General features: G+C 38.9%; 1 protein-coding gene across 3 annotated transcripts; it reads right to left on the bottom strand.

The window, feature by feature from the left end:
* Positions 1 to 26,979, bottom strand: LOC132130914 (folliculin-interacting protein 1-like). Of its 3 annotated transcripts, none has more exons than XM_059542788.1 (18): positions 26,784 to 26,979; positions 19,965 to 20,094; positions 17,802 to 17,933; positions 16,324 to 16,427; positions 16,164 to 16,238; positions 15,966 to 16,057; positions 13,816 to 13,899; positions 13,397 to 13,468; positions 10,566 to 10,701; positions 9,629 to 9,830; positions 9,445 to 9,530; positions 6,261 to 6,407; positions 5,996 to 6,165; positions 3,724 to 5,044; positions 2,753 to 2,918; positions 1,666 to 1,860; positions 475 to 590; positions 1 to 375 (listed from the first exon to the last, which is right to left on the bottom strand). In XM_059542788.1, the coding sequence occupies exons 1-18, from the start codon at positions 26,870 to 26,872 to the stop codon at positions 297 to 299; spliced, it is 3,396 nt and encodes a 1,131-aa protein (XP_059398771.1). In that variant the 5' UTR covers positions 26,873 to 26,979; the 3' UTR covers positions 1 to 296. The 3 variants fall into 3 exon arrangements, with proteins under 3 accessions (XP_059398771.1, XP_059398772.1, XP_059398774.1); XM_059542789.1 differs by lacking the exon at positions 26,784 to 26,979 and adding an exon at positions 22,482 to 22,735; XM_059542791.1 differs by lacking the exon at positions 13,816 to 13,899.

The raw sequence follows: 26,979 nt of genomic DNA, 5'->3' as shown, positions 1-26,979 counted from the left end.
ATATATATATATATATATATACTCCATTGTGTCCATTGTTGAAAAGTGATATTCCCAGGTCACTTCTCGGGAACCTCTGGGTTTCGACCGCTGCAGCTCGGCCACCGTCTAGTGGCAGAGCGTCTGTCCTGCAGTCTGTTCACCCTGAGACTGTTCCCAACGAACAGCAACTCAAGGGCCTCCCTGCTCCAGGAGTCTCAGGGGGCTTCGAGGGGCCCCGTCCAGGCGTACCGAACCTGGAGGACCCAACCCATCTGCTGGTGGGGGAATGGAGTCTCTCTCGCTCTCCGTGTGGCCTACAGGAGAATCTGGGCCACGTACGGCGAGTGTGTGCTCGCTATGGCCGCTAGCAGGGGCAGATCGTTAGACTCGATCCTGTGGGGATAAAGGAGATCAGATTGTTGGCATTTGCTTGAAATAAAAAATACAAAATCACAACTACTACAATACGCTTGAATACGCTTGAACTCTTACCCTAGCACCATGCCCAGCTCCTTCACATGCACCCTTGTCTGTCCTTTCAAGTACTCTGCCAGCATTTTGCTCTTGAAGTAGAGTTCCTGCAGCCGGTCCTCCAGATGCATGATACACTGAAAACGAGAAGAGCGAGAGAACAGCTCGTGTCACACACACATTACACACCTCATGCCAACATACAGCGCCGTCTTCAATCGAACTACAACCTGCCTGTTTCAAAATAAAAGTCTAAAGCCCTGCATGTTTTGATGTCCATGTGTTTAAAAGGAGTTGCTGTAGCATGTGTATCAGAGATACATGGACGAAGTTTTGTTCAACAAAACCAAATGATTACTTACTTTTGATACTTTTTCAAACCAATTATCAATTACGAATAATATCTCATTTAGGGATGCATGATGTTAGATTTTAGTCTATATCCAATATGCTGATATTTTTCAACTCATATTAGCTGATAGCAGAAGCAGATATTTTTTCCTTTTTTTTGGAAACAACACCCAGTCTCTCTTGTGCAGCGATAATAAACACATTACTTTTACTCTTGGTTAGTTTTTAGCAAAAGCGTACTTGTTTGAACTAAACAAACAATTAAAAAAAGCAAACAGCCGATGCTGATGCCGATATCTTGGAAAGCAAGGGGGCCGATAGTCGATATAAAGCTGATATGATTTTTTAAAACTATTATAATGAATATTTAAGAAATCATTTGACAATGGATTAAAAAATAAATGTGTAAAAGAAATATGCTTATACTTTAGATGACAGTAAACACTATAACCAACAGGGCACTCAGTATTCTGGGAAGTTTGTGTGCACTGGGAATCATATTTTACGAATAAAGCCAGGGTAACCCTCATTTTACATACAGCACACAGTGAAAATGACATGAATATGACAGTGGGCAAATGCATAAAGCGCAGCATAATTTTAAATAACGAGTTTAAAGTTTAAATCATTCAATTCACACAGACTGACCATCACGCAGAGAACACATGATCATGCTGGTCACATGCCGATATTTGTAAAATGACAAATATCGGCCGATATATCAGCCTTGCCGATATATCGGTCGACCACTATTAATAACTGTCAGTTTCACTGTCCTTTTAAAATGTGTAAATGCTTCCGTACAGAAGTGCTGATGAGTAATCAAATAAAGCAGAAGCAGCGTGAGAAAGGTGCACTCACGAAGTTTGGCGACAGGTTGAGTCTGTAGAGCTGGTAGGTGGACTGGAGCAGGTTGGACACGAGGTTGGACACGAGCACCTCTTTGCCCAGCTTCTCTGAGGGTCGCCTCTGGCTGCTGGCCACCTGCACGCTCCACTTATCGGTGTCTGCGATAATGCAGACGGCCTCTGCGATGGGTTCATCCAGCACAGGATGCTGCATAACAAAAATACAGCTCGTTTCAATGAAGCTTTTCACAGGTTTGTTCATGTAGGAATCTCGGTGATGCTCAGGTGCTGTGGAAGGGATGTATTGGACTCTTTTCACATGAGAGAGTCTGATGATATTCTAGTCTCTAAATATGGCTCAGCTCCCTTAACAGTAGTGTTTGGAGATCGTATGCAAGGCTGTAACTAACAATTATATTGATACCTGATTAATCTAATGATTATTTATTCATTGACCAATTTATTTGAATGGAAAAAAGATATACTAAAAAACTAATGAATGTTAATTTATTATTTACAAATTGTCGTTCCCCATCCTGCACAATGCTGTCCCCCAAATAATGTGCAATTGTGAAAACAAACACAGTAAACTTATCTATGTAGGATATGAAGTGCATATTGCAAAAATAGGTTACATTGCAAACCCCATACCAACTGATTGCATACCATACATAAAGTGCAAGTTAAATTAAAACAAAATAGAAAATTATAACTAAAGAAAAAAAAGTACAGACTAACTTAGTTTTTATTCATATTTTCAATCAGTTTTTTTAGTTTCATTTTAATTGTAATTAAAGTTTTAGTAATTTTATTCTATTTTATTTCATTTTAAGTTTTAGTTAATTAGTACAACAAGATACAAAATAGAAATTGTGTCTTGGCAACTAGCTGAAATAATACATTAGAATAAAACCATTTAAAGAAAAATGATTGAAATTAAAGTTTCAGTTTTTTAAACTAAAAATAACCCTGGCACAGATGTGATTAGTTACTTTAGTTACTAACTGTCTTTATAGATGATAATGGATTAGTTGTTGCAGTGATTTGATTCTTCAGGTGTCGGGGGGGCTCAGTGATGACCTACTGGACGTGGTGTTTACCTGCACAGCATGGGCCAGATCCGACACCAGGTTCTGCCTCAGTTTCTCATCATTGGGGGCTCCGTGCAGAACAAAATCTGGGACGTACGTAGGACAGTATCCTCCGAACAGTGATCTCCCAAAGTTGGCAATGCTCGGTTTAGAGTAGTTCTCCACCAGCTTCTCCCTAGCAAACAGATGACTTTTACATTTTTATTACATCCTGCCCAATGTTGTCGAATGAAACAATGTTTATAATAAGCAAAAATGTATAATAATAAAAATTAGAACATAAAATCAAAAATCATTATTTGTAAAGCAGAAGGTAAATTCAGTAAACTTATAAATAAAAACAAAAGGCACAGACTAATTGCATTACACTTTGATTACCCCATTACAACTCTCACTTTACAGTTACTGCTATTATTAAAATACACTTGTAGCTTTAAAATTCTACTTAAGGCACATAATACATTATCAAATGTATAGGCCATTTTAGTCAGAATTATCACTTGTTTTGCACTTGTTCACTGAAGTCGCTAAGGTTTAACAGAGACTCTATGATTCACTCCTGACAGCGAAATGGAAATATTTCCATGACTTTCTAACATTTAGAGAAGGAGCATATACCTGTGAAGTTATGCACAGAAGAAAAGAGCACATCTCTAAGTTACTGTTACCTGTCTGTCAGCCGCACATGAGTCTGTCAGAGCCAGTGTTATAACTATATGTATCTTCTTTTCAGCTCTTAATATAAAGCATGTCTCATGTTTAGGACACACTGGATTATGCACTTTCCACACAGCAGCTCACTCTGTGTCCTTGGCTATTTGTCAGATACGCTCGTATCAAACTACTGTAAATCGATATAATCGGTATTCCATATCATTTACAAAAAAACAAAATCGCTACAAACTTGATATCCCGCCCAGCCCTAGTACAGACACAAGCCAAAGTAAACCAGAGGTTCTGATGATCCTCTCGGCTCTTACCCAGGTAAAGGCACCTCCAGTTCATCCTGCCAGTCGGCCCGATCATCAGCGTAAAACGGTCCATCATGCTCTTGCCTGGGCAGCTCGTGTCCGGCGTCCTCGCTCTCGCTGTCCCCCAGAGCGCTGTCCGAGCTCTCGTTGCGTGGGATCTCCCAGTCGTTCAGCGGGACTGCTTTCTTTTTCTCCCCAACGATGCCTTGTGAAGGGACACTCAGCGACATCTCGATCCCCTTGTCCTGCTCGGCAGAACTGTCTCCTGCGTCGCACTTAGAGCCGTCTTCATCCAGCCGCTCGCAGGGCTGTCTGTGCACCCTAACTTGACAGCCTTGCAAGTTTAGGGCATCTTTTCCTATGCCTTTCATCCCCGTTTGTGAATTTGTTTGGTTGACATCATCAATAGTCCTCGTCTCCACGGGATTGTCTTCATTGAAATACTCGTCAAACATGTCCACGCAGTCCCCTTTCGCTCTTGGACACCACTGAGACGTCTTTCTAGTGAAGGACGATACAGATGAGCCCGTTTTGCTGTCGTTGGTCTTGATTTGGTCCACTTGGAGTTTAGCCTCAATGTTACACTGCTTCTGCTGGTTGTCTTTGAGAAGCTTCTTGTGTTTCTTGATCTCCTCCTCCAGACTCTGCTGGCGACTCTCCATGTCAGATTCAGGAGACATCGAGTCTCCGATGAGGAATGTGACTTTAGCGGAGGGTTCGTTCCCGGCGTTATTATCAAAGCTCTTGTCAGGGGGCTTCTTCTCTAGCAGGATATCTGATGGATGAAAGATCCTGATGGGCACGCCACCTGATTCAATCTCGGGCCGCACGTCTCCTTGAACCTCAAGCGAGGCTCTTCTCTCGCACGGCGAATTGGAGCCGACTTTGACCACGGTTTCCAGTCGAGTCTCGAGGCGGGGACTCCGTGCTTCTCTCACAAGGTCCGCCTCCGGTTTGGCAGGATGCGGGCGCTCGTCCTGGGCCTCTGTGTTCATGTAGGTGCTGCTCTGTAAGCTGAGGTCGTCAGAGGGGTAGCCGTCCTCAGCCTCGGCTCCCGGAGACAGGTAGTCTTGGCTCGGCTTGTGCACGGTGACCAGCACGTAGTCGGACTCCTCCACCTCTCCGGGGCGCAGCGACGTGGTGATGAGCGAGTTGGGCATCACGATGGCCTCGTCCACGGCGCTCTCCAGCAGGTGCATTTCCAGTAGCTCTGAGCAGCGGATGAAGTAGGTCAGCACATACAGAAGACGCTGCACCAGCTCCTGTCTTCGGCCAACCACCACCGTACGGGACAGACGCACAGGTGAGCCGATCGCCCCATACAGGTCACCTGCAGCAATCACAACATTATCAACCAAAACAATTCATGCATACTTGCCAGGAAACAAATAAGCAGTCCTGAGTAGTAATCGATTACATTGTTAAAATATATTGTATTTGAATATTTGGGCTCATAAAAAAACAAATATTCAAATCTTCTTTTTTAAATGACGTCTAAAAAGAATGTTTTTTTTTATAATTACCATTTCTGAACAAAATAATGATTAGGCATTATACACAACAATGCTCTACAACAACGATATGTAATATTTCAAGGTGTGTAAACTAAATAATATATATTTATAAAGAACAAAAGCATTCAAGCTCAAGCAGAGCAAGTGGAAAAAAATAAAGCAGTAAAATTGTGCTCGCCCCTAATCGCATGTAATCTGGATCATGTAACCAGATTATAAAAAACTGAATACTTGTAACTGGATTACATTACATTTTAAAATGCTCATAATCAGATTACAGTTACTTTTTGTGGATTACAATATGATTAACTCATAAAATGGCATATTCAGAATTTATTTGTTTATTTTTTCTCTTATAGAGTTGGAACAGCAGTTCATACATTAAGCCCAGTTTGGGAAACCCCAGTGTAATGTAAGGTTTAATGCTCTTCATGTTGTAGATATTAGCAGGTTCAAGTGTGTTTGATTCAGGTTAACGCTAAACTCTTGAGGACAGCAGCTCCTATTTAAATGCAATGTTTCCCAACCCTGTTCCTGGAGGCACCCCAACACTACACACTTCTTAATCAAACACACCTGCTTATTAGTAGAGACTCCAAGTCCTGAAATGGATGGGTCAGATAAGAGAAATATCCAAAATGTCTAGTGTTGGGGTGCCTCCAGAAACAGTGCTGGAAAACATTGCTCTAAAGCTTACTGTACCAAGACATTTCCATCAACACTCCACTAGGTGGCGACATGCACACATATTTGCATGCTTCATTTACCAAGCTGTGCCCAGAGTGGGTTGTAGGGATGTGTTTTTGCCAGCATGTCCAAACTTGGTGAGGAGTGCTTCTCCAGGAAGATCTTTAAGGGTGGTTGACCATTGGGCATGACCGTGGGAACCCAGGCGAGATGGTTTGTGAGAACCGCAGTGAGAAGTGCAGGGAGGAATCTAAAGGCAAGAGATAAAGCAAGCAAAAACATGGTTACTTTTACACATATCAAGTGCGCTCAATGGCTTGAGGAGTATGTGTGATGTTACTCAACTGGTTCTTGGAGGCTTGCTCCATGAGCAGGGCCAGCTCCCTCATGAACTGGCCACAAAGCTGGTTCTTTTCAGGTGGACCGGACATCATGGTGAGCCAGACAGGCTCAGACACACGTGGCATGGTGTACAAGTTGCAGATGGTCGTCCTATATAGCATCCAGACACATAAAGACAAAAGAGCTCTTGTCAACAGCTGAAACAAAGAGCGCTTCAGTTGCACAGGGCTGCCCCAGCTGGGAAAGACCTTTGCAGCATATTTAACTTCTGCAAATGTGACGCAGCCCAGGAGAATGGGCCACGGTCCAGAGCTTAACACCCAGATGGCACTTGAAATTATCAGGAAAAACTGCAGAGTCACGAGTAGGACTGCTCCTGCAAAACAAGTGCATTTCTCCACTTTATTACACACAAAGCGAATCTCCGGATGCTCAGGAAGTCACTGGAGGAGCGGCTTTAACACTAAGAGAGCACAGTAAGGAGATCTCCTACATGTTGTTTACCGTAACAAGCAATACACGTGCTGATAAGGCACTGGGAAAGATGCAGATGTTTGCACAAACTCCCAAGTGTTGCAAACAACCGGACACTTGGAAGAAAACGACAATGTACTCCCTTCCCAAGCCCCAGTAATGAAGTTAGTGCGTAGTGACCTATAAAAAGCCTCATGCAACAGCAGCTAACAGACAGGCAGAACTGTTTTAGCACTGGATTAGATAAGAGTTATGAAGATAATTTTAGATTGCTTAAGATTTAAGCAATACGGTATTAGAGGAATTCACAATCTAACAACTTCACGTGTTATAAAGCCTCGCTATATATTGACAAGTTAATAAATGTCACTGGTACACTAGAAGACTTAACTGAACTAAACAAGAGTGAAAAAATTAGGATTTGTTTGTGGCTAATTAATGGGGTCCATAGACCATAAAAAAAGCATGAATAAATCCTATGATTACCCACATTACGTAACTTCAAATGTTAGTCAATTAAACCTCATTTCTCTTATTTTTATTATCTGATAAACCAGCGGTTGGTGCAAAAAAGATCTAGCATTAACATTAACTTTTAACATTAATACAGTGAATTTTGTAAATGTTGCTCAGGAAACCTAAAACTTCAACTGTTTGAGTTCAGGAATTATTCAGGAATAATTAACAAGCTTGCGATTACGTACGTTATTTTTATACAGCTCCAAAACTCTATTTATCATTTGAAATAAAAAGAGTTTGTTTCCTATTATCAAAAGTAACCTGCTCTGTATTGTCTGTCAGCGGGTTTGTCTGATGCACCAGATGCATGAAAACCTTAAGAAATAGTAAATTAAATAGTAGCACATAAAATTTTGAGGTGGCACCTGGGGTGGCCAATCAGATGTCAGGGGTGTCCTCCACCACTGCTTCACAACCCCGAGGATGAATGCCAAGGTGTATAATTATCCCACAGGAGGAGGGAAATCTGAAATATTTGTTTGTCTGTTCACTTGCACATTATTGACTATTCTGGTCCGTCCTGTCAGTGTGTGAGGACGATAAGGTTTCTGTGGCACTGGGGTCAGGTTGCTCTGGCCGTGGACCAACAAGCATATGACTTGGAAGTATGAGAGGGTGTATAATTGACCGCCTCTGACACGAACAGAGCTTATTTTAGATAGACCAAGACTGAAGCACAAGCTCACACGGCCTTCTGCTCGGTCTGCTCCTGTTAACAATTCTACTCCTTTTCAGAATAATTATTTAACACTAACAAATTAACGATCAGTTCAAAACGTATACTAAAAATAATTAATTTAAAATGCAGATAAAACAACTAGATGTGCACATGGTACATCCATTTCCATTTATTTAGTTGATGCTTTTATCCGAAGCAACCTACAAATTAGACACTCCCACATATTTTGACGTTGACAGTTAATAAATTAAACGATAAATTATCATTTTTGTGCATATCCAATTGGATTACCATCATATTAAGCTAGTGTGAACAGCCAAAAAACTAATAATAAAGTTTCAAGTTACATCCTTATATAGTTTTGAAATCCTATTAAAATTGCATTTCTGGAAATCCGTTTCAGTCTGAGAACTCAGATTGAATTTAGCGTAGCTTTTTAGCCAATGTCACTTTCTCACGTCATGTAAAATGTAAACGCATCAGAAACTGTTTGTAGAAAACATGCTGAATGTCTTAAAAGAAACAAGGCTTAGTTTTCATTTTGTAAGTATTGCAAACTGTATTGCTGTTATCGTTTTAACACAGGCATACCAATGCAATGTCATTTAGATCGGATTTCAATAGGATATGCATAAAAATCGGATTTAGACTAACAGTCTGAATAAGGCTAGACAACAGGAAGCATGAAATCAATGCTTCCTATTTAAGATGTGACACCTCTAATATGATTGGCAGGTGTATGTGTGACCCTGTACCACAAAACCAGTCTTAAGTGTCAATTTTCCAAAATTGAGATTTATACATCATCTGACAGCAGAATAAATAATCTTTCCATTAATGTGTGATTTATTAGGTTCGGACTATATTTGGCTGAGATACAACTATTTGAAAAACTGGAATCTGAGGGTGCAAAAAAAAAAAAAAAAAAAAAAATCACAATATTGAGAAAATCGCCTTTAAAGTTGTCCAAATGAAGTTCTTAGCAATGCATATTACTAATCAAAAAAATACGTTTTGTTATATTTACAGTAGAAAATTTACAAATTATTTCTTTACTTAATATCCTAATGATTTTTGGCATAAAAGAAAAATCAATAATTTTGACCCATATAATGTATTTTTGGCTATTGCTACAAATATACCCGAGACTTAAGACTCTTTTGTGCTCCAGGGTCACATTTTTGTTTTTTATATTTCTTTGAAGGCATTACGCTTCTTGTTACCCTGAACATGATACACGAGTTATCGTGTGAATCGTGTCAAAGGTCATCGTGCTCAGTGTAGCAGCAGGAAACTTCCAGCAACACCTCCAGCATGAAGATTATAAACTATTATAAACTGCTCAAACACAAAGTTATCGCGTGTGAAACTGCTCTCAGATCAGTGTTGTTGTGTCTCATGTCACATGAGTGGATTAGTGGATTCAGTGTCCAGTAAACTTTGGCAGGTCTTTTGGTGGATAGCAATAACAAAACACCTGGTGAGCAGCGTCCAGACATGTCACCACAAACTCACCTAAACTCATTGAGACCGTCCACCATGCGACTGTAAGCCAAAGCTCTCTGGCTGGCATCAGCTGACTTGCGGCTCAGTATCATAGCCTTCAAACAAACAGAGAGCCACAAACACACACTGTAAGAGAGACGCAACAGATGGCACAAGAAGACGGCAAACCACAAAGATGCAAATTTTGTCTAACCTGCTCAATGGCACTTTTGAGTTTGTTCATGTGACTCTCAAAGAGCGGAAAGTGAGAGAAGAAAAAGTCCTGGAACTTGGCGTTTTCTTCCTCGTTGGGCGAGAGCAGGAAGATGACACCGATAGCGATCTTCTTCTTCCTGGCAACACCCAGACTCGGCCCGCTGTTCTCATCAGACATGTTAAAGCTCTCCTCCACAGACCTGGAACACAAACACATCACTGGATTGGACGGGGAAATGTAAACACAGCCCAATGCCGGCGTGCTGCTGTCCCACACTGAAGTTTAACAGCACTAATGAGTCCTCACTACTGCTTGTCATTTCTGAATATCTCGCTCATGGGTCATACACTATAGTCATATATATAGTCTGAAATTGCTGAGAGCGCACAGAAAGCACACGCGAACACAACATCCAGGTACTGAAATCTTTTTGAAATCTGAACTTTTTTTTTCTGGTGATCACACATAAATGGCGAAAAACACAAAAATGACAAAATGCTTGTCACAGTCAGTTATGCATATTAAGTGAATGTAGACAGGTCGGAGACAATCAGATGTGTGTCAGGATATTAGATTCGTGCATCAGTTTGTGTCATTAATGGCGATCAAACAATGAAAGACAGAAAAAAAGCACTCACTGCTCTAAAGTGAATCTCTTGTAAAACTGCATATTTCATTTATACAGTGAGAACTAGTTTAGCCGTTTTAATTTGACAGTTATTTTCATTTCTGTAGTTTTTCTTATTTCTGATAGACCTGAAAAACTTGTCCTATTGTGTTTATATAGATAATTTAATATTTATCATTTAATATTTTGCAGTGGTAACAATCTCATTTCAGGCAAATATAACTGCTGTGACATTGGTAATGTGAAGTAAACTTTCGGTCTTCTAACTGTAGATGCAGCGTGTGCACCAGTGTGTTGTAATCGCACCATCGAGGGAAGACGCCGTTCTCCAAGCTGGTGGTCTGGCTGCGTAACCAGCGCCGCTGGTAGCTACTAGCACAGCTGCTGGTGAGAGACGAGCCCGGCGATGGAAACGGGGTGATCAACAGGCTGCTTAAAGATGCTGTCAACAGAAGAGAGGAGCAGTGAGTCAGTGCGTTCACATCTCCATCACGCAAGAGCAAAACACTCACACATGGCAAAAATAAAGTACTCTTGCATGACGTGCAAACAGGAGGATGTACTACTCTGTGCATTATTTCTGAGCATCTGAACACTTAAATGCTCTGTTTACTTATTTATTTTGCTAATACAGCTTACACCCAAAAAAGGAAATTTGCTTCTATTTGTTTCTTCATCAGATTTGGAGAAATGTAGCATTGCATCACTTGCTCACCAATGAAGTGAATGGGTGCCGTCAGAATCAGAATGCTTCCTCTAGTGAAAAAGTGCATCCCGTGGTCCTCTCACATCAAAATCCACCCACAAATTTCTATAGAATTTTGACTATTTTGACTTGTGCCTGATCTTGTGTAGATTTTTCTCCTGATTCAGACTAAACAACTTTTTCATTGGCGGAATCATTATTATGGATTATGTATTTCAGCAGGAAAACAATGGTTTAAAGTCAAAATGTCTTAATGGTTTGTTTCTTAGAAACACACAGCTTTTGTCTTCTCCAGATGTTAACTGATGACTGGAGTGCTGTGGATTATTGTGATGTTTTAATCAGCTGTTTGAACTCTCATTCTGACGGCACCCATTCACTGCAGAGCATTGTAATGCTACATTTCTCCAAATCTGATGAAGAAACAAACTCATCTACATCTTGGATGGCCTGAGGGTGAGAACATTTCAGAAATGTTTCATTTTAGGGTGAATTTAGCTTTAAGAAACACCCCATCACCTGTGAACTGAGCTCTGATGAAGCACTGATAGCATTTAGGTTTTCAGGGTCACCGGAGAGGCCGCAAGAGAGGGATGTTCAGAACGAGGTGACGCACTTATAGAGCTCAATGGAGATGAAACTTGTGTGTCGACCCTGAATTAGCCTCCTCATTTACTAGTGCAGGCGGGCAGCTTTGGGAACTGCTAAATATAAACGTCTGTGCATGTGATGCTGCATTAGCCAGAACGAGAGATCGCAGCTATGCTGCCCAGGCCATCAGGCACTTTCCGTTGCACAAGCTTTTCCAGGTCTGCTGCATTTACAGAAAGCTGCACATCTCAGTGGCACAGAGCAGATATTCCTGTGCTGTGAGCTTCAGGGCGTGCAGACTTAAGTATCATTTAGGACACAACAGAAATAATGACGGCTACTTATGAAGTTGTGTGTAATCACAGAGTAATTAAAAGATATTTCTGGGGTGGATTTCTTAATCAGGTGCCAATCCTTGTATAGTTTTAATAAGAAAACATCCTGACATTAAGATCATTAGCATACCAATCAGAAAAACCCTTCACATTAACATCTGATATTTCCAGATCACTCACGATTTCTAAGATGTGGAAAAAGCAGATTGATTCACAGAATCCAGTAATAAAATAAAATGAAATGTACTGTATAATGTGGAATGTCAAATCTGTATGAATAAATCAAAAGTAGGGATGCACACTTAATCAAATGCTGAAATGGTGTGGTGTCTGTGAATATGAAAGGAATAGTTGACCCAAAAATGAAACCATGTTGTTCCAAACCATGGCACTATTACATACTATGGAAGTCAATGGCTACCAGCAACTGTTTAGTTACAAACAGCCTTCAAAATATCCTCTTTCGTATTCAACAAAAGAAAAAAAAACTCATACAGGTATGGAATAACTTGAGAGAGTAAATTCATTTTTGGGTGAACTATCCAAAGCGCAGAAAGCCTGCTATGTAAATGTGGTCTGCATGTTGTGTGTGTATCAGTTTGTTTTACTACACACATGCTGAAGCTCACATGACGCTTGTCTGAGTCTCACTATGAGGACATGAACATATGAACTTCCTCTCTAGAGCTGCTCTGAGAGCCACTTCACCAGCATTTCACCAGAAACACACTTACTCACTTATTTTAAGGTCCAATTCTCATCATCAACTAGCAATTAAATATGACTTTTTAAGGTGGTTGTCAAGTTTAGGTCTAAAGTCGGATTAAGAGATCTAAAATATGGTCTTGCAGAATAAGACATTAATTTGTGCTTTATAGTTACTTATAAACAGCCAATATGCTAGTAATATGCATGCTAATAAGCAACCAGTTAATAGTGAGAATTGCTTCCTAAAGTAAAGTGCGACCAAGAGCTTCACTAAAACACACCAAAATAAAGGTTCAGTTTAACTTCTAACTTAATTATGACTATATATTTTACGGCAAAATATATTACAGTACAATGTACTTCATTAAAACTATGTAATATCACGTTTTGTCTGTTTTAATTTAAACAGTAAACCTCTGTTGTGCAGCACTTTGTTTGTTTGTTACATTTGATTACATTAATAAAACTGTTTGCATTAATACAATTACCAAGGTTTTTGATAATAAAACTATTAAATCAAAATTAAAACAATTTCTGAAAAGATAAGACATTTCATAGGGTACCATTATTGTAAAGATTTTAATGCATTGCTAAAGCTTTACGAAATCCATGATTAGACATCATTATTCAAATTTCATTCAACTATTAAAATTAAATGCAAAAGAAAACACACACATTTAAAAAAGGGCCCTAAATATGACATTTTCTTATTTGTAACTAAGCCCATCTCATGCAGTAATTGTGTGTTTTAATGTCAAAGTGTCCCATATGACACATGCATGTGTAAAGAGACTCACCGGAGCGAGCGATGCCGCTGTCTCTCTCATCATGCAGTCCTCGGCCCGGCATGTCCATGGGGTTACTGTGTCCTGAGAGGAACAGAGACAGTCATGCAGGGACGATTTACAAGAGTTTGCTTATCTCTTCCCACCACCAGTCCAGCCATCTTATCACCACTGTGATCTACCTACACATCACATCAGACACACAGCAGGCAGGAGAGGGCAAACCAGTGCATTATGGGGGACGGGGTAGAAAGAAACCCTGGGCTTGTCAAAGCTAGAGAGATCACACCAGAAGAGATCTACCAGTTACACGTCCTAAATGCTGTCACAAAGCACAAGCAAACTCCTTAGATGCACATGCATAAAACACTAGTGCCACATGCACACGCTTGTGCACACATGCACACACACACACACACACACACGCCAACCTGAAAAGAAAGAGGCGCTCTTGATGAGACGGAGAGGGCCTTGCTCTGAGAGCGCCCGGCGCGGGCCGCAGAGCTGAGAGAAACCTGTACGATACCGTGATCAGGAGAGCAGGACGACAAATGAAGAGAAAGACACACATCCAACTGTTAGTTAAGTACAGGAAGAGACACACAGATGCTCAAACGTCTGGAATCATTTATATGTTTTCATGTTTTTGAAAAAAGTCTTGTGTTCACCAAGGCTGCATTTATTTGATTAAAAATACAGTACAACAGTAATGCACATATCTTTTCATAGTCCAGTCTTCAGTGTCACATGATCCTTCGGAAATCATTCTAATATCTAACATTTCTGATTATTTTCTGTTGAAAACAGTTGTGCAGCTACAAATATCAAAAGTCTAGGCCAAGAATGATAAACAAACATTATCAAGGACAAGTACGCATTAAATTGATCAAAAGTGACTGTAAAGCCATTAATAATGTGACAAAAGGTTTCTATTTTTTAAAAATGCTATTCTATAACTTTCTATTCATCAGAGAATTCTGAAAAATAAAATGCATCACAGTTTCTACCAGAATATGATTTCACCATTGATAATAATCAGAAATGTTAGATGTTTGAATGATTTCTGAAGATCATGTGACATTGAAGACTGGAGTAATGATGCTGAAAATACAGCTGTGCATCACAGAAATAAATAACATTTGAATATATATATATATATATATATATATATATATATATATATATATATATATATATATATATATATAGAAAAAAAAAGAGAGAGAGAGAGAAAATAGTTACTTTAGAGAGTAATAATATTTCAAAATGTTACTGTTTTTTGATCAAATGAACACAGCCTTGGTGAGCAGAAGAGACTTCTTTCAAAAGCATTTTATAGATCGTAATAACTCCACACTTTTGAGCAGTAGTGTATCTGAAGCTGTCAGGATGACACAGACAGACAGATGTATGGCAACACCACACAGAACAAACACAGTGTGTGTGAGACTAAATCTATCAACATTTTATATTCTGCAATCTGTGCAGTCAATTTTGTGGGTTCTGCACACAAATTCAGATATACATGATAGTTTGGCAACACAAAAACATGTGCAGGTCATAGTTCAGCCTAAAACCAAAACTGACATTTTGCACAAAAAGAAATCAAGCCTTTATTTAAGACCATGAGGATTTCTTGTATTGAACTATTACAATAAATCACACTTTCTTTCTCATTACTGTAATGTTTCATGAATAAGCGTTTTAAGCTAACAGAGGATACAAGTGCTATATTTTGTCTTTTTCTTTAACCCTCTGGCGCATGATGTCCACTGCAATGGGCAGGTCTTCAAAAGTCTGAGATACTACATCATTACCCATAATTCCATACCAATGTCCTCTTTTGCTGTATTTATGACAACATAAAATCTAAATGAATGATAAAAGTGGCTTCAAGTAGCAGTGAAATATTTACCACAATCTGCTTTTGCATTAACTTTTTAAATCTACAATTTTGGTGTAATATAGGAAAAAAACTGCTTAATTTCATATTTAAAAAAATATATATTCCATGTATATATTCATAAACAATAAACTATTTTTTTCTTTAACATCAAAATATATGATTTTAGGGAGTGAAAACTTTACATTTATATTTTATGTAATTACTTAAAATTAAAGCATTTTATAACACAACTTATTTATTAAAATGTACTCTCTTTTTTTTAAACATTAAGCACATTTTTCCTTTCCTTTACGAAGATAAAAATGCTTTGCAATGTCTCAATTCATCCCTAGAGGATGTGACAATGATACGTGCTTCTTTATTTCTGTATATGCGTTTCTTTATACCTCGTAAACTACCAAAATCTAAAGGGAGAACTATGACCTGGACATGTCCTTGATGAGCCTTTAAAACAAACACAGAATCACAATGTTTAAAACATCAGTGTGATTTCATAGAAGACTTGGGCACAATGGAAGAGCACAGACATGGAAGAAAACTTGGGATCATAAACATAAAACAGTGATACAAATGGTTCTGGCAGCTGAAGCTGCAAACGTCGTCCAAGGATCGATTTGGTAACAGAAACAATATTGAAAGTGTATGCATAAGTTCAGACTGAGGATCTTGTGGTACCTATGCTGCCCAGGAAGCCGCTGGCGGCGGTGTTCTGCTCGGGCCGCAGCGCGCTGGAGTCCTGACTGAAGAACTCTAAACTGTCCTGCAGTCTGTTGAGTAATCAAGAGGAGCAGTGAGACAATGGAGCACAGCCAATGTACGTCTGAACGTGTGAGTGTGTGTGTGTGTGTGTGTGTGTGTGTGTGTGTGTCTTACGTGTTCAGGCTGCCGTAGACGCTGCCGCCCGTTCTCGCTGTAAACACTTTACTGAGCATCAGCTGCGGAGGAGATCTGGGAACACACACACATCTGATCAGCACAGGCTGCTCATCACAAACACACACACACCATCTGCTTGACATCTGTACACTCTCACCTTATCTGGTGGATCTTCAGCGTTGAGCCTTTGTAGCTCATGGCCACCGAGCCGAACATCATTTCTCCGAGCATGTTAGCGTCTGATGAGCACCGTGAGGAGCCCTGACACAGAGACAGAAGAAGCGAAGCACAGGACTGAATCTACAGGAGCAGCACACAGGGGGGTGTTCTATATGAATTCTACAATAATACTGTAACTGTTGATTTAATGTGAGAGTTGACTTTGTTGAGCGCGTCACTCAGTTTGCTCAAACCAAACAAAAGCACATTTTGAGAGCATGCTTTCATTGTCTGATGTAGACCAGTAGAATGCAGTTCGAATGACCTGAATTTCAAGATATGCCACTGGATACCCGTTGAGTGTCTCTGAGCTACACAGCGATATGTTCCTGAATGTATCCACAGTTTGAATTAATCAGTGATTCAACAACAGTCCCTCGCTTCATCCAAAAATGAAACAGCAATTTTCATGAATAGGTTGAATTAGGGATGGACAACATGGCAAAAAATCTCAAAAAAAAAAAAAAAATTCTTGATTCAGATTTTTTTTTTTTAATTAGTTGGCTTGTTTATTTCTCTTAACCGTTATCATTAGCATGTCGTTAATGTGTCTAATTCTAACTTTTGGTACCATTTCTATTCAAAATTGTGATCTCAATTTATAAAAAACTAAATTATTGCAAAACATTCAATTCAAATTAATAAAATCAGAAAGATCTCTCTTAGTCCTAGTTGGAATAAATGACTCAATCACTCACTCCTTAAAACGCCACCTACTAAAAGTTTTACCTTTACTGTATTTTCCGGACTATAAATCGCACTTTTTTTCATAGTTTGGCTGGTCCTGCGACTTATAGTCAGGTGCGACTTATTTATCAAAATTAATTTGACATGAACCGAGAGAAATGAACTAACAGAAAACATTACTGTCTCCAGCCGCGAGAGGGCGCTCTATGCTGCTCAGTTCTCCTGTAGTCTACACTGAAGACATAGAGCGCCCTCTCGTGGCTGTAGACGGTAATGTTTTCTCTTGGTTCTTGGTTCTAAATGAATGTGACTTATAGTCCAGTGCGACTTATATATGTTTTTGTTCCTAATCATGAAGTATTTTTGGACTGATGCGACTTATAGTCCGAAAAATATGGTATATTTAATACAGTTTAATATACAAAAACTGTGATCTCAAAGCATTTTTGTGATTTGGTGTTTAAATACATCTGGATTTTGTTGATAGTGATTTTATTCTATTGGTAACCATCTATAGTCTCTCATTATTCAAATGGATTTTATTGGTCAAAATATAAGAATCTGGCATACGAGCTGATGCATACATCTAATGACATTAGGGGAACAAATGCATTCAATTAAAGATGGCGAATGTTGGTCATTCATGAAACGGTTCATTTCTGTGAACGGACCACTGCAAAGAACATGAAGATTGAGAGAGAGAGAGTGAAGGCTTGTGGCGGGACTCACCTGGAAGCGGTGTTGTTCCTTGGGCTCGGAGGCGCAGGACGAGCTACTGTCCAGAGAACTGGAGCTGCCACCTGCAGGCCTCAGCTGACAACACTTCCCAAATATCTTAGCCTGTGCCTCTCCACACACCTTCTGCAAACAACACACGGACAAACTCAAGAACCCAGCGAGACGCTCATGAGTGCAGTCACTAAACCAGAGGAACACATCGGTTCATCAGCACTCTGCAAAAGACATTTGAGGTGCATGTTTCTCTGGAGCGTGGATGCAGAAGAAATCTTAAACGGTTAATAGTGAATCAATTGCAGCTGTTAATTTTTTTTTAAGGAGTGAGGGGAGAGTCTGAATTGAATGATGAAACTCTATCACAAAGCAAATAAACATGCAAGAAACAAACAGCGAGACCAGTTTAATATGAATCGTGTTCAGATGTCTCTTACGTATGAGTCGGTGCTTTAAATTAATCATTCAAGATGACTCTCAAACGCAGCTGAATCAGTCCGATTATTAAACCAGGCCTTTATTTTAGTTCAGAGTATTAAGTCCATGCAACCAAAACTGACGCTTTAATAAGTTCATAATGACTTGTGATCCACATGAATGGAGCCTTTTAATCCAAATCTTGTGAATCTGTTCATCATATAAAGTGATCGTGCCTTATAACTATTGTCAAATATGATAAGCTGGAGCTCAGCTGTGCTTGCTTGACGCACGAGTGGTTTGCTCACAAGCGTCACTAAAGTACACTCAAGCTTCGGTTTACCGTATTTGATGTGTCAAATTTTAGGCGAATGAATTCTGGTCATCATGTGTCTCTACAGACTTGGATTAAACTGCTCGATTCATACATTCGATGAGGAAAAGGCTGGAGTTAATGAGTGTTTTGGCTGTGCGTGCCAGGCTCAGTGTCTCTAATGGCTCATGGCGAGTCTCGTCCTGCTCTGTGAAGAGCACAAAGGAACTCAAGCATGTGAGACGGTCATATGACTTCCTTAACAACTCGTGAGCAGGGCTGTTTGCTTACTCACTCTCTTCTGCTCCCGATCAATGACTCTCTCTCTCTCTCTCTCTCTTGTGAAACAATATCCTCTGCCAAAAGCGTCATGTGATTGCAGTCGCAGCTCGGCTCCATATCAGCGATCAGCAGAGCCTCACCCGAACACATTAGACAGGCTGTTTATTATTCATCAGACAAACCAATAGCAGCTTGAGCCTGCAGTAAACTTCTGTGAACATGCAGTGGAGTTTAAAAAGCTCCACTCACAAACACTAGACTATGACAATAACTTTTACTGAACCTTCTGATCACACTGCAAAAAAAAAAGTGCTGCTCTTCCTCAGTATTTGTGTCTTGTTTTCAGTGCAAATGTCTAAAAGTTCTTGAATCAAGATACATTTATACAAAGTCTTGTTTTCTGAGAAACTGGTTAAAGTGAATTACGTTTAAGATCAAAACAATAACTATTAGCTGTTAATGGGCTAAAAGAAAAAATCTATATAATTCCAAGGGAAAACAAGTTTTCATTCCATACTGACAGATATATTTGTTCTTGCTTTAAACATATACTCCATTTTTATTCAGTTTCTCAGAAAACAAGACTTGCATCTCAAGTAAACATGTCTTGAGTTAAGGCTGTTTATATGCTGAAAAATATATTATTGTTTACAGTGTGTGCAATATTTAATGTGCTGACTAAGACTTTCTGCTCTGATTTCAGACATTTTAAGGCCTGAATTTGTGGAAGACTGAATTAAGACTAAGATGCGTAGAAACCCGGTTGAGTACACAAAACATTTCGAAACAGCCATCAATTTTGCAACTCTTGATGAACTGAATTACTCTGAGAGTCACATGTTCTTTTATCTCATCACATTCAATCCAGACAGTTTGTTCTGCCAAGAGGAAACACAGATCAGAATTCCCTTCACATTTCACGTCACAGTCAGATGACAACATCAGGTGTGGAAAAAGTTGGTTTTTGGGTGAACCGGCTTTTGCACAGAAACCGCAGCCTCATGACATCTGATGACAAACAGCTAGCAGACGTAACAGACAGTTCGACACGCCTTCAGTCATGTGAATGTGAAAGAATGCGTACACACTCAGAGTCAGCTGATGCTCTTATTACTGGAGATAAGGCCTCTGGTTCACACAGCACTCACCGTGACCGGGGCATCTTCTGTGCTTCTCTTTCTGGTGTCCGAGTCGAAGAGGACGTTCCTGCCGCGCCGCTCACAGTCCTGGTAGACGATGAGACGGATCTGGCTGGGCTCCAGCTCCGGTGATGACCAGCTGATGGACACAGACACCAACATGAGCACCACAAACACAAACACGCTTCCTTCAGTCATCAGCGGCAATGGTTTGGTGTCGCTCAACCCTCTACAACCCTAGTAAATCACTCATATGTGTGACTAAATATTCTCTCTGGGGGAATAAATTATGTAAGTTAGAGGCTAATTATAAGTTTAACACAGATATATTTTCTCTCTATGCTGTTTAATGGATGATCTCAATGGATGCGCAGTGCATCTGTATTTGACGCACCGTAAACTCTAGCGTGAAGGAGTACGACTCGCCGTCGCTTCACTGATTGACCAACAATAGCCGCTTTCACACAGTAATACCAGTCAGAATGTTATGATTGGCTTGATTAACATTTTATAATTCTTGACTGACTGATGTTAGGAGTGTACTTTCGGACATTTCAAAAGCTGTGCAATTTTACAAACATATATATATATATATATCTCCAATGGTGATTGTATTGCCGAGGTGTGTTTAGAGGGTTGCTGCTGCCACTCATCTAACCAGGAGCCTTGAGCGGATAGAGAGGGATTTTGAGCGGGTTGAAGGCAGCGAGGGCAGGAATGGCATGGGCACGAGTTATTTCTGTGCTCTGCGTCAAGGCAGGTGAAGAAAAGCCCAGAGCACGCGGCTGTTTACTCCTCACATTCCTGATGACTGGACTCATTCGCCATCCAGACACGGAGCACATCATCCGCTTTATCAGGAATCAAGACAAACAAGAGGTGCACAAACACAACATGACACACAACCACCCTCTTTAAAACACCAAAACGATGCCAATATCTTGCACACCAAGGGAGATATACACTATCACACATTTTAATAATACATCCACAGCATTAATGCAATAGACCTTTTTTTCACATTAATAAAATAATTGGACACTTGGATTTGCAAGATCAATTTGAAATTGATAAATCTGTTAAAATCAGTTTTGAGACTTTAGAGGGAGGCTTCGATGATATTGTTCTGTAATCCTATGATACGACTATGTTTTTCCTCAAACAAATAAATTATTAAAATCATATGAATAAAATCAGTGAAAACTGTACTAGACACTCCCAGTAATTTAAATATTACCAGTAATAAATTTTCTCAAAGACTGGTTACTTAGCTTTCAGTAATTATACACAATAATACATGTACACAAACAACATCATCCAACACTGATTAGTAGCAGATTAACAGTCAATTAGCAGCCAATATTTACCATTTTTTAATTATCTGTATTGGTGGAGAAGTATCGGAAGTGGGACTTTTTATACTGTCCAGATGAACAGGAGCATTCTCTGTCTTTATTCATTAATTTCTTTGTTTAATTTTTCAGAATAAATGCTGTTCTTTTTAACTTCTTATTCAAAGAATCCTGAAAAATATATTGCAGCCAGGTTCCCAAAAAATTAAGCAGCATAACTGTTTTGAACACTGATAATAAATCAGCATATTAGAATGATTTCTGAAGGATCAAGCTTTATGAATCCCAAAGGGAAATGTATACGTCACAGCAGCACATATGACTACCACACCAAATATATAATGAATGAATAAGAAAAATCTAAACATTCACATCCACAACCATTTGTTTTTGAGTATCAATTCAAGTACTGTAAACAACTGACTATAATGCAATCTATCGTCTTCTGTAGCACTGATTGTACAGTCTAATAGAAGTTGATAAAAGAAAGACTTCCTAAAACACTCCTGATGACAGCGGGACTGAATTAATCTTGGGCTAAATGAACTCATAAGGGCTTGGACTGCTTCATGAAGATGATGACAATCATGATTCATCACAGAAACCTGTTTCTAAATCACTCTATCTGCATGGATAAAAACTCAGCTTTGCATTACAGTAATAAATTATATTTATAAAATATTTTAAAATAAAAAACATTATTTCAAATTGTAATAATATAAAAAAAAATGTCTCACTTTTTTTCAACCACAAACTTTTGAATACCAGCGTGTATATTTAAATCAGCCACTGGTCACCCTACTTTCTAATATATCAGCATCAGCCAACCAAAAAACAACAACTACATTTTATACTAGTAATAAATAATGTATAATTAAAAATATAATTCCCAAATAGTAATGAGGGTTAGTTTCAGGGGGACACAGGTGACAAGATCTAGACTATTATCTTCATGGTGATCCTGTATGCACTGCTCCAAAATAAGAACGAGCCCTTAAGCTGCTGGATGTACATAGACCTGATCATCATTACAGCTCACAGTGAGGAGGACGAACACAACCGACAGCTAAACCTCACTCACAAGGAAACACAAACACCGCTACACTGTTACTACAGCAGCCACACGCAGTCTGCGAAGCCACAGACAAGCAGAAAGCAAGCGGTCGTCAGGTACCTGGGCATCAGAGCGTTTCCACCCTTGTGCTTTCCCATCATTCCCAGCCAGCAGCTCGCTCGTCCTCCGCACAGAGCGCTGCTAAGAATAGCAATGAACTAAACTCACAAAACAACATGAGACTGTCAGGTGACCTCCAGGCTGAGCTGGACAACCCCGGACAAAGACAAGAAGAAGACGCGCCACTGGACGCGGTGAAACTGAAGAAAGTGTGATATGGGCATAGAGAGGCTGACGCGTCTCCTCCAGACTCCTGTGAGCGGAGGTCAGCGTCTGAACATGTTGGGAGCGAGCGGCCGTTACATAAAGAAACCATCCAGACCACGACGCACTTCCTCTCCACTAGCTGGGGTCATTTTTGAATGCATGCAGTGGGAATGTTTCCAGGCCATATTCCTGTCAGCTCACTCAAGCAGAGCCTACAGGAGTCCAGCGAGGACAGTAATAGCTCAAGCTCTGTGAATGTGCACAGATGCTGGTCAACGGCACATCAACTTACAGAATCAGTCACTAAACAACACACACTTCACTTTCTGCAGTGATCGAATCCATCCAAAGCCAGAAATATCAGTCAAGTGTAAAATTAAGACTGACACCATGTTCAGCTCATAAGTAGGGTGACACGATCCACAACACTGACTTCACGATTTATAAATGAAAACATGTACTTTTATTATTTCTCAGACAAAAAGCTGCACATTTCTTTGTGAAATTGAAATGTCAATTAACAAAACTAAATTGAAATTGTAAAACAAAAACACAAATCAAATAAATAATACAAATATCTACAACATTAAAACTTTACCTGTGCACTTTTCCATAAATAAAGACAAACACTGGATTTTACTCACTATCCAAACAAAGCTTTTAAAAAAAATTGTTGCATAAGATGCAACTAACAATCATTTTTCACTTATAAATACTTTCAGCGACAGGATAACCTCTAGTGGATTTTGGAGAGGAAGTCATCTGTTCATCAGTCTGCACTGACACAGCACAACAACAGCAAAAAGACTATGTGTAAGACCAAATCTTTTGGAGTAAGATCAGTGGGATTTCACTGGGAGCACGATCATTCAAATACAGCATGACATTACAGGACAAGCGGACGTGTGCATTGTTTGAAAAGCCTCTCGTGCAGACCATCTACAACACGACCACTAAATCTAACTGTGCAAACACCAGCTTCAGTCCTGAACTCTGACGGTCCTATGAGTGCAATGAGTTATCGTCTCATCTCAGACTCTCTCTACCTGTCACCAGCACACAGAAACAGACGCTTGATGACAGCAGAAATACTTCAGTCACAGGCGGCAGAGTGCACGAACATAAACCCATGCAGAAAACACAGACCGAATCAGGGAATTCAGTCATAAAAATGGAATTTACTGTACAGCACATCATTTGGATGAATAGTAGGTCTGTTCGCAATATTGTCTGTGAATACTGAAGCACAGAAAGACTGTAGTAAATGAAGTCTGCATGGCGTGCATGTCTCTTTTTCTCTAGTACTACACACACATACTGAAGCTTGTATGTGTCTCAATATAAGAGTAGGGCCCTATAATTTCTGCAGTGCGGAAAACACTGATGGAATCGCAGAATCCAGTCATAAAAATTTATGATTAAAATTAAAAGCGATGTTTTCAGCATCTGCAGTCTAACTAAAGGAGGATATAAACACATGAACAACACCTCCGGAATTGATCTGAGAGTGACATCATTACCAATTGACAGTTTCATTTGAGATAAACACACAGAAATAAAACTCTACACAGCAACTCGCCAAAATAAAAGTTCGGTTTAACTTAAAGAAACTGTGACAGAACACTACTACTACTACTTATAAAATTATTAAAACTTTATTTTTAAGGAATAATCACACAACTTTTCTTCCATGTTCTAATTGTAATAGTAAACTTCTGTTTACAAAAATAAAAGGGTTTGTTCATTTCCATTTGATTTAAAAGATAAATTAACTTTTATGCCATTTTTTGATTACCAGAAAAAAAATTAACATTACACAGAAACAAAAACATCTAACAAAAAAAATATATTAAAATAAAAAATTGTTACAATTTAATTAAACCATTCAAATGGAATCCAGATTTTTTTTTTATAAAATAAAATAGAGTTTCAGAAAAATAAAATATATTTCATAAGGTCCTAAAAAGGCATTGCAATTATATAGTAGAATGTACTTTTATAATACAAATTATTTATAGTATACATTTTGCACATTTTAATCTTAACATTAAACCTCTGCTGTGCAGCACTTTGTTTGCCAAAAAGGAATATCTATAATACATTATTAGCAATATTTTTCTATAATATTATTTAAATAATACATTTGTTTTAATTTAAAATTTCAGAAAAAAAAAAATCAAACATTCTACAGGGCAATAATACTGATGAATATTTAATAGATTATCGAACTGTTAACATTTTAAAGAATCCAATTGATTAGACTTCCTTTTTTATTATAATAATGTAATTAAACCACTAAAATTAGATTTAAAACAAAAAACACAGATTTAGGACAAATTCATAGGACACTAGATCAACCGATTTAAATAAATAAATATTACTGTTTATGCTGACTTATTACTGCAGTTGCATGGGAAATGCTATATTAGCTTCAAAAGCGTGTCTTATGCGTGTAGAGATGCACCAGAAATGTGAGCAGCTCTTTGGTTCTTCACCCATGTAGCTAAACTATACAGATATAATCCAGGATGAGAGGTCAGAAGGTCACTGCACACACGGTACGTTCAGCTGCTGTCCTAATCTTACAGCACTCAATGACTACACTGTTGTGTGAACGGTCACTTGTCCTAATGTAACTTTAAAGGGACAGTTCACCCAAACATGAAAATTACGCCATGATTTACTCAGCCTTGAGCCATCCTAGGTGTATATGATTTCTTCATTCAGAAAAATACAATCAAAGTTATATTTAAAAATGCCCTGGCTCTTCAAAGCTTTATAATGGCAGTGACTCCACAACTCCAGGGGTTAATAAAAGCTCCTAGAAGCGAATCACTGCATTTTTGTAATAATATCCATATTTAAAACTTCAAAAACCGTAATCTCTAGCTTCTGCTAAATGTTGTACCACAATGTTATTTGTAATGGAGAGGAACCCATGGGGCACGCTTCTGCCAATAACAATGTCTATGATACCCTCCTTTACCTTGTTTCTTCGTGATTTTGTACTTAAGGTAGAAAGATGGAAAACTTGTGCTCCTCAATTGTGCTCCTCAATTTATTTACAATAAATATAATATTCTATAATATTTTATATTTTAATCGTGATTAAAACACTGCATTTAAAAAAAATAAATAAATGAATATTATATTCTATGTTTTTTTCAAGTAGAAATGGCTACTTAAGTAAAATACTAAATAAATAAAAAATAAACAATCTGAATATTATATTCTATTTTTTTTCATGTAGAAATTGTTACTTTTGAGTTAAAATGTTTAAAAATAATAAATAAACTACAAAAGTAATGTATATTCATTAGTCATTAAACTCTAAAGCATGCAGAACACGGAGTTATTGTTATTATGAAATTTTATAATTTCTCTGAATGATTTCATATTGCCACTTCAAGTTTCAAAGAATAAAAAGTCTGAAAATAAGCAGCTTTGTCATTATAAATAGAAGCATCAGAAATAACCAGTAGCCTTGGAGTCTTTCCTCAATCACTTAAGAATAATTTAAAGATTAAGAATAAGATAATGTCACTGTGCAACAGAAATAAATCCCTCTCCAAAGACAGATCTCGGTGCTTTAGTCTGATTCGTGCACAAGGAGCAGCACACATCTGATAGCAGGATGAATATATAATGTGCATCTGCACAGATCTGCGTCCGTGTGTGAGCTGCTGCACGTCTCGACGCATGAACCCACTGACAGCACGCGGTCACGCGCACGCACGCACGCGGCATATCAACGGTTTTTATCATCGCCAACATAAAATGATGAGTACATTTAGAGAAAGAGAAAACAAAATCGCAAACGGAGCAGGGGACTCTAGGCTCGTCAGATCCGGTGACATAAACCAACAAAGGGTCGTCAGACAGTGTCGACTGAAGCCAACTAACGTTAGCATGAAGCTAAACATTCAGACTATAGATGAAGATAACCTTACGTAACCATAAACACACACGTCTCCAAGCCACATATATATACATATCCACTGAACGTAACCAAACTTTTTAATATTGATTTAGGTGAATCTGTTTATGTTATTGCTCTCCGGAAGCTGGAGATGAAACGCTCGACACGTAACTTACCTGAAAACCACGTCGTCTTTGTTGCATTTCGCGGGCGGTGAGAACGCGTTTCTTTTGTTGAAGAGTTTGTGAAATAACGTGGGAGCCATAATGGACCCTGAATTTTAAAGGAGAAAATCCTTTTTTGTGCTTAATTCTTGAGGCACACTCGACTCCCGCAGACGGACTCCATTTGTGTGTCAGTCATATGACTGCA

This window comes from Carassius carassius, chromosome 47 (assembly GCF_963082965.1).
Source record: "Carassius carassius chromosome 47, fCarCar2.1, whole genome shotgun sequence".
Lineage (NCBI taxonomy): Eukaryota > Metazoa > Chordata > Actinopteri > Cypriniformes > Cyprinidae > Carassius > Carassius carassius.
This window is presented reverse-complemented; position numbering and strand designations above follow the sequence as displayed.

Coding starts and splice junctions, on each gene's coding strand:
- LOC132130914 (XM_059542788.1), bottom strand. CDS start 26,872: ATGGCTCCCACGTTATTTCACAAACTCTTCAACAAAAGAAACGCGTTC. Junction 10,702..13,396: donor CAGCGGCATCGCTCGCTCCG/GTGAGTCTCTTT, acceptor TTCTGTTGACAG/CATCTTTAAGCAGCCTGTTG. Junction 5,045..5,995: donor CCCACTCTGGGCACAGCTTG/GTAAATGAAGCA, acceptor TGATTGCTGCAG/GTGACCTGTATGGGGCGATC.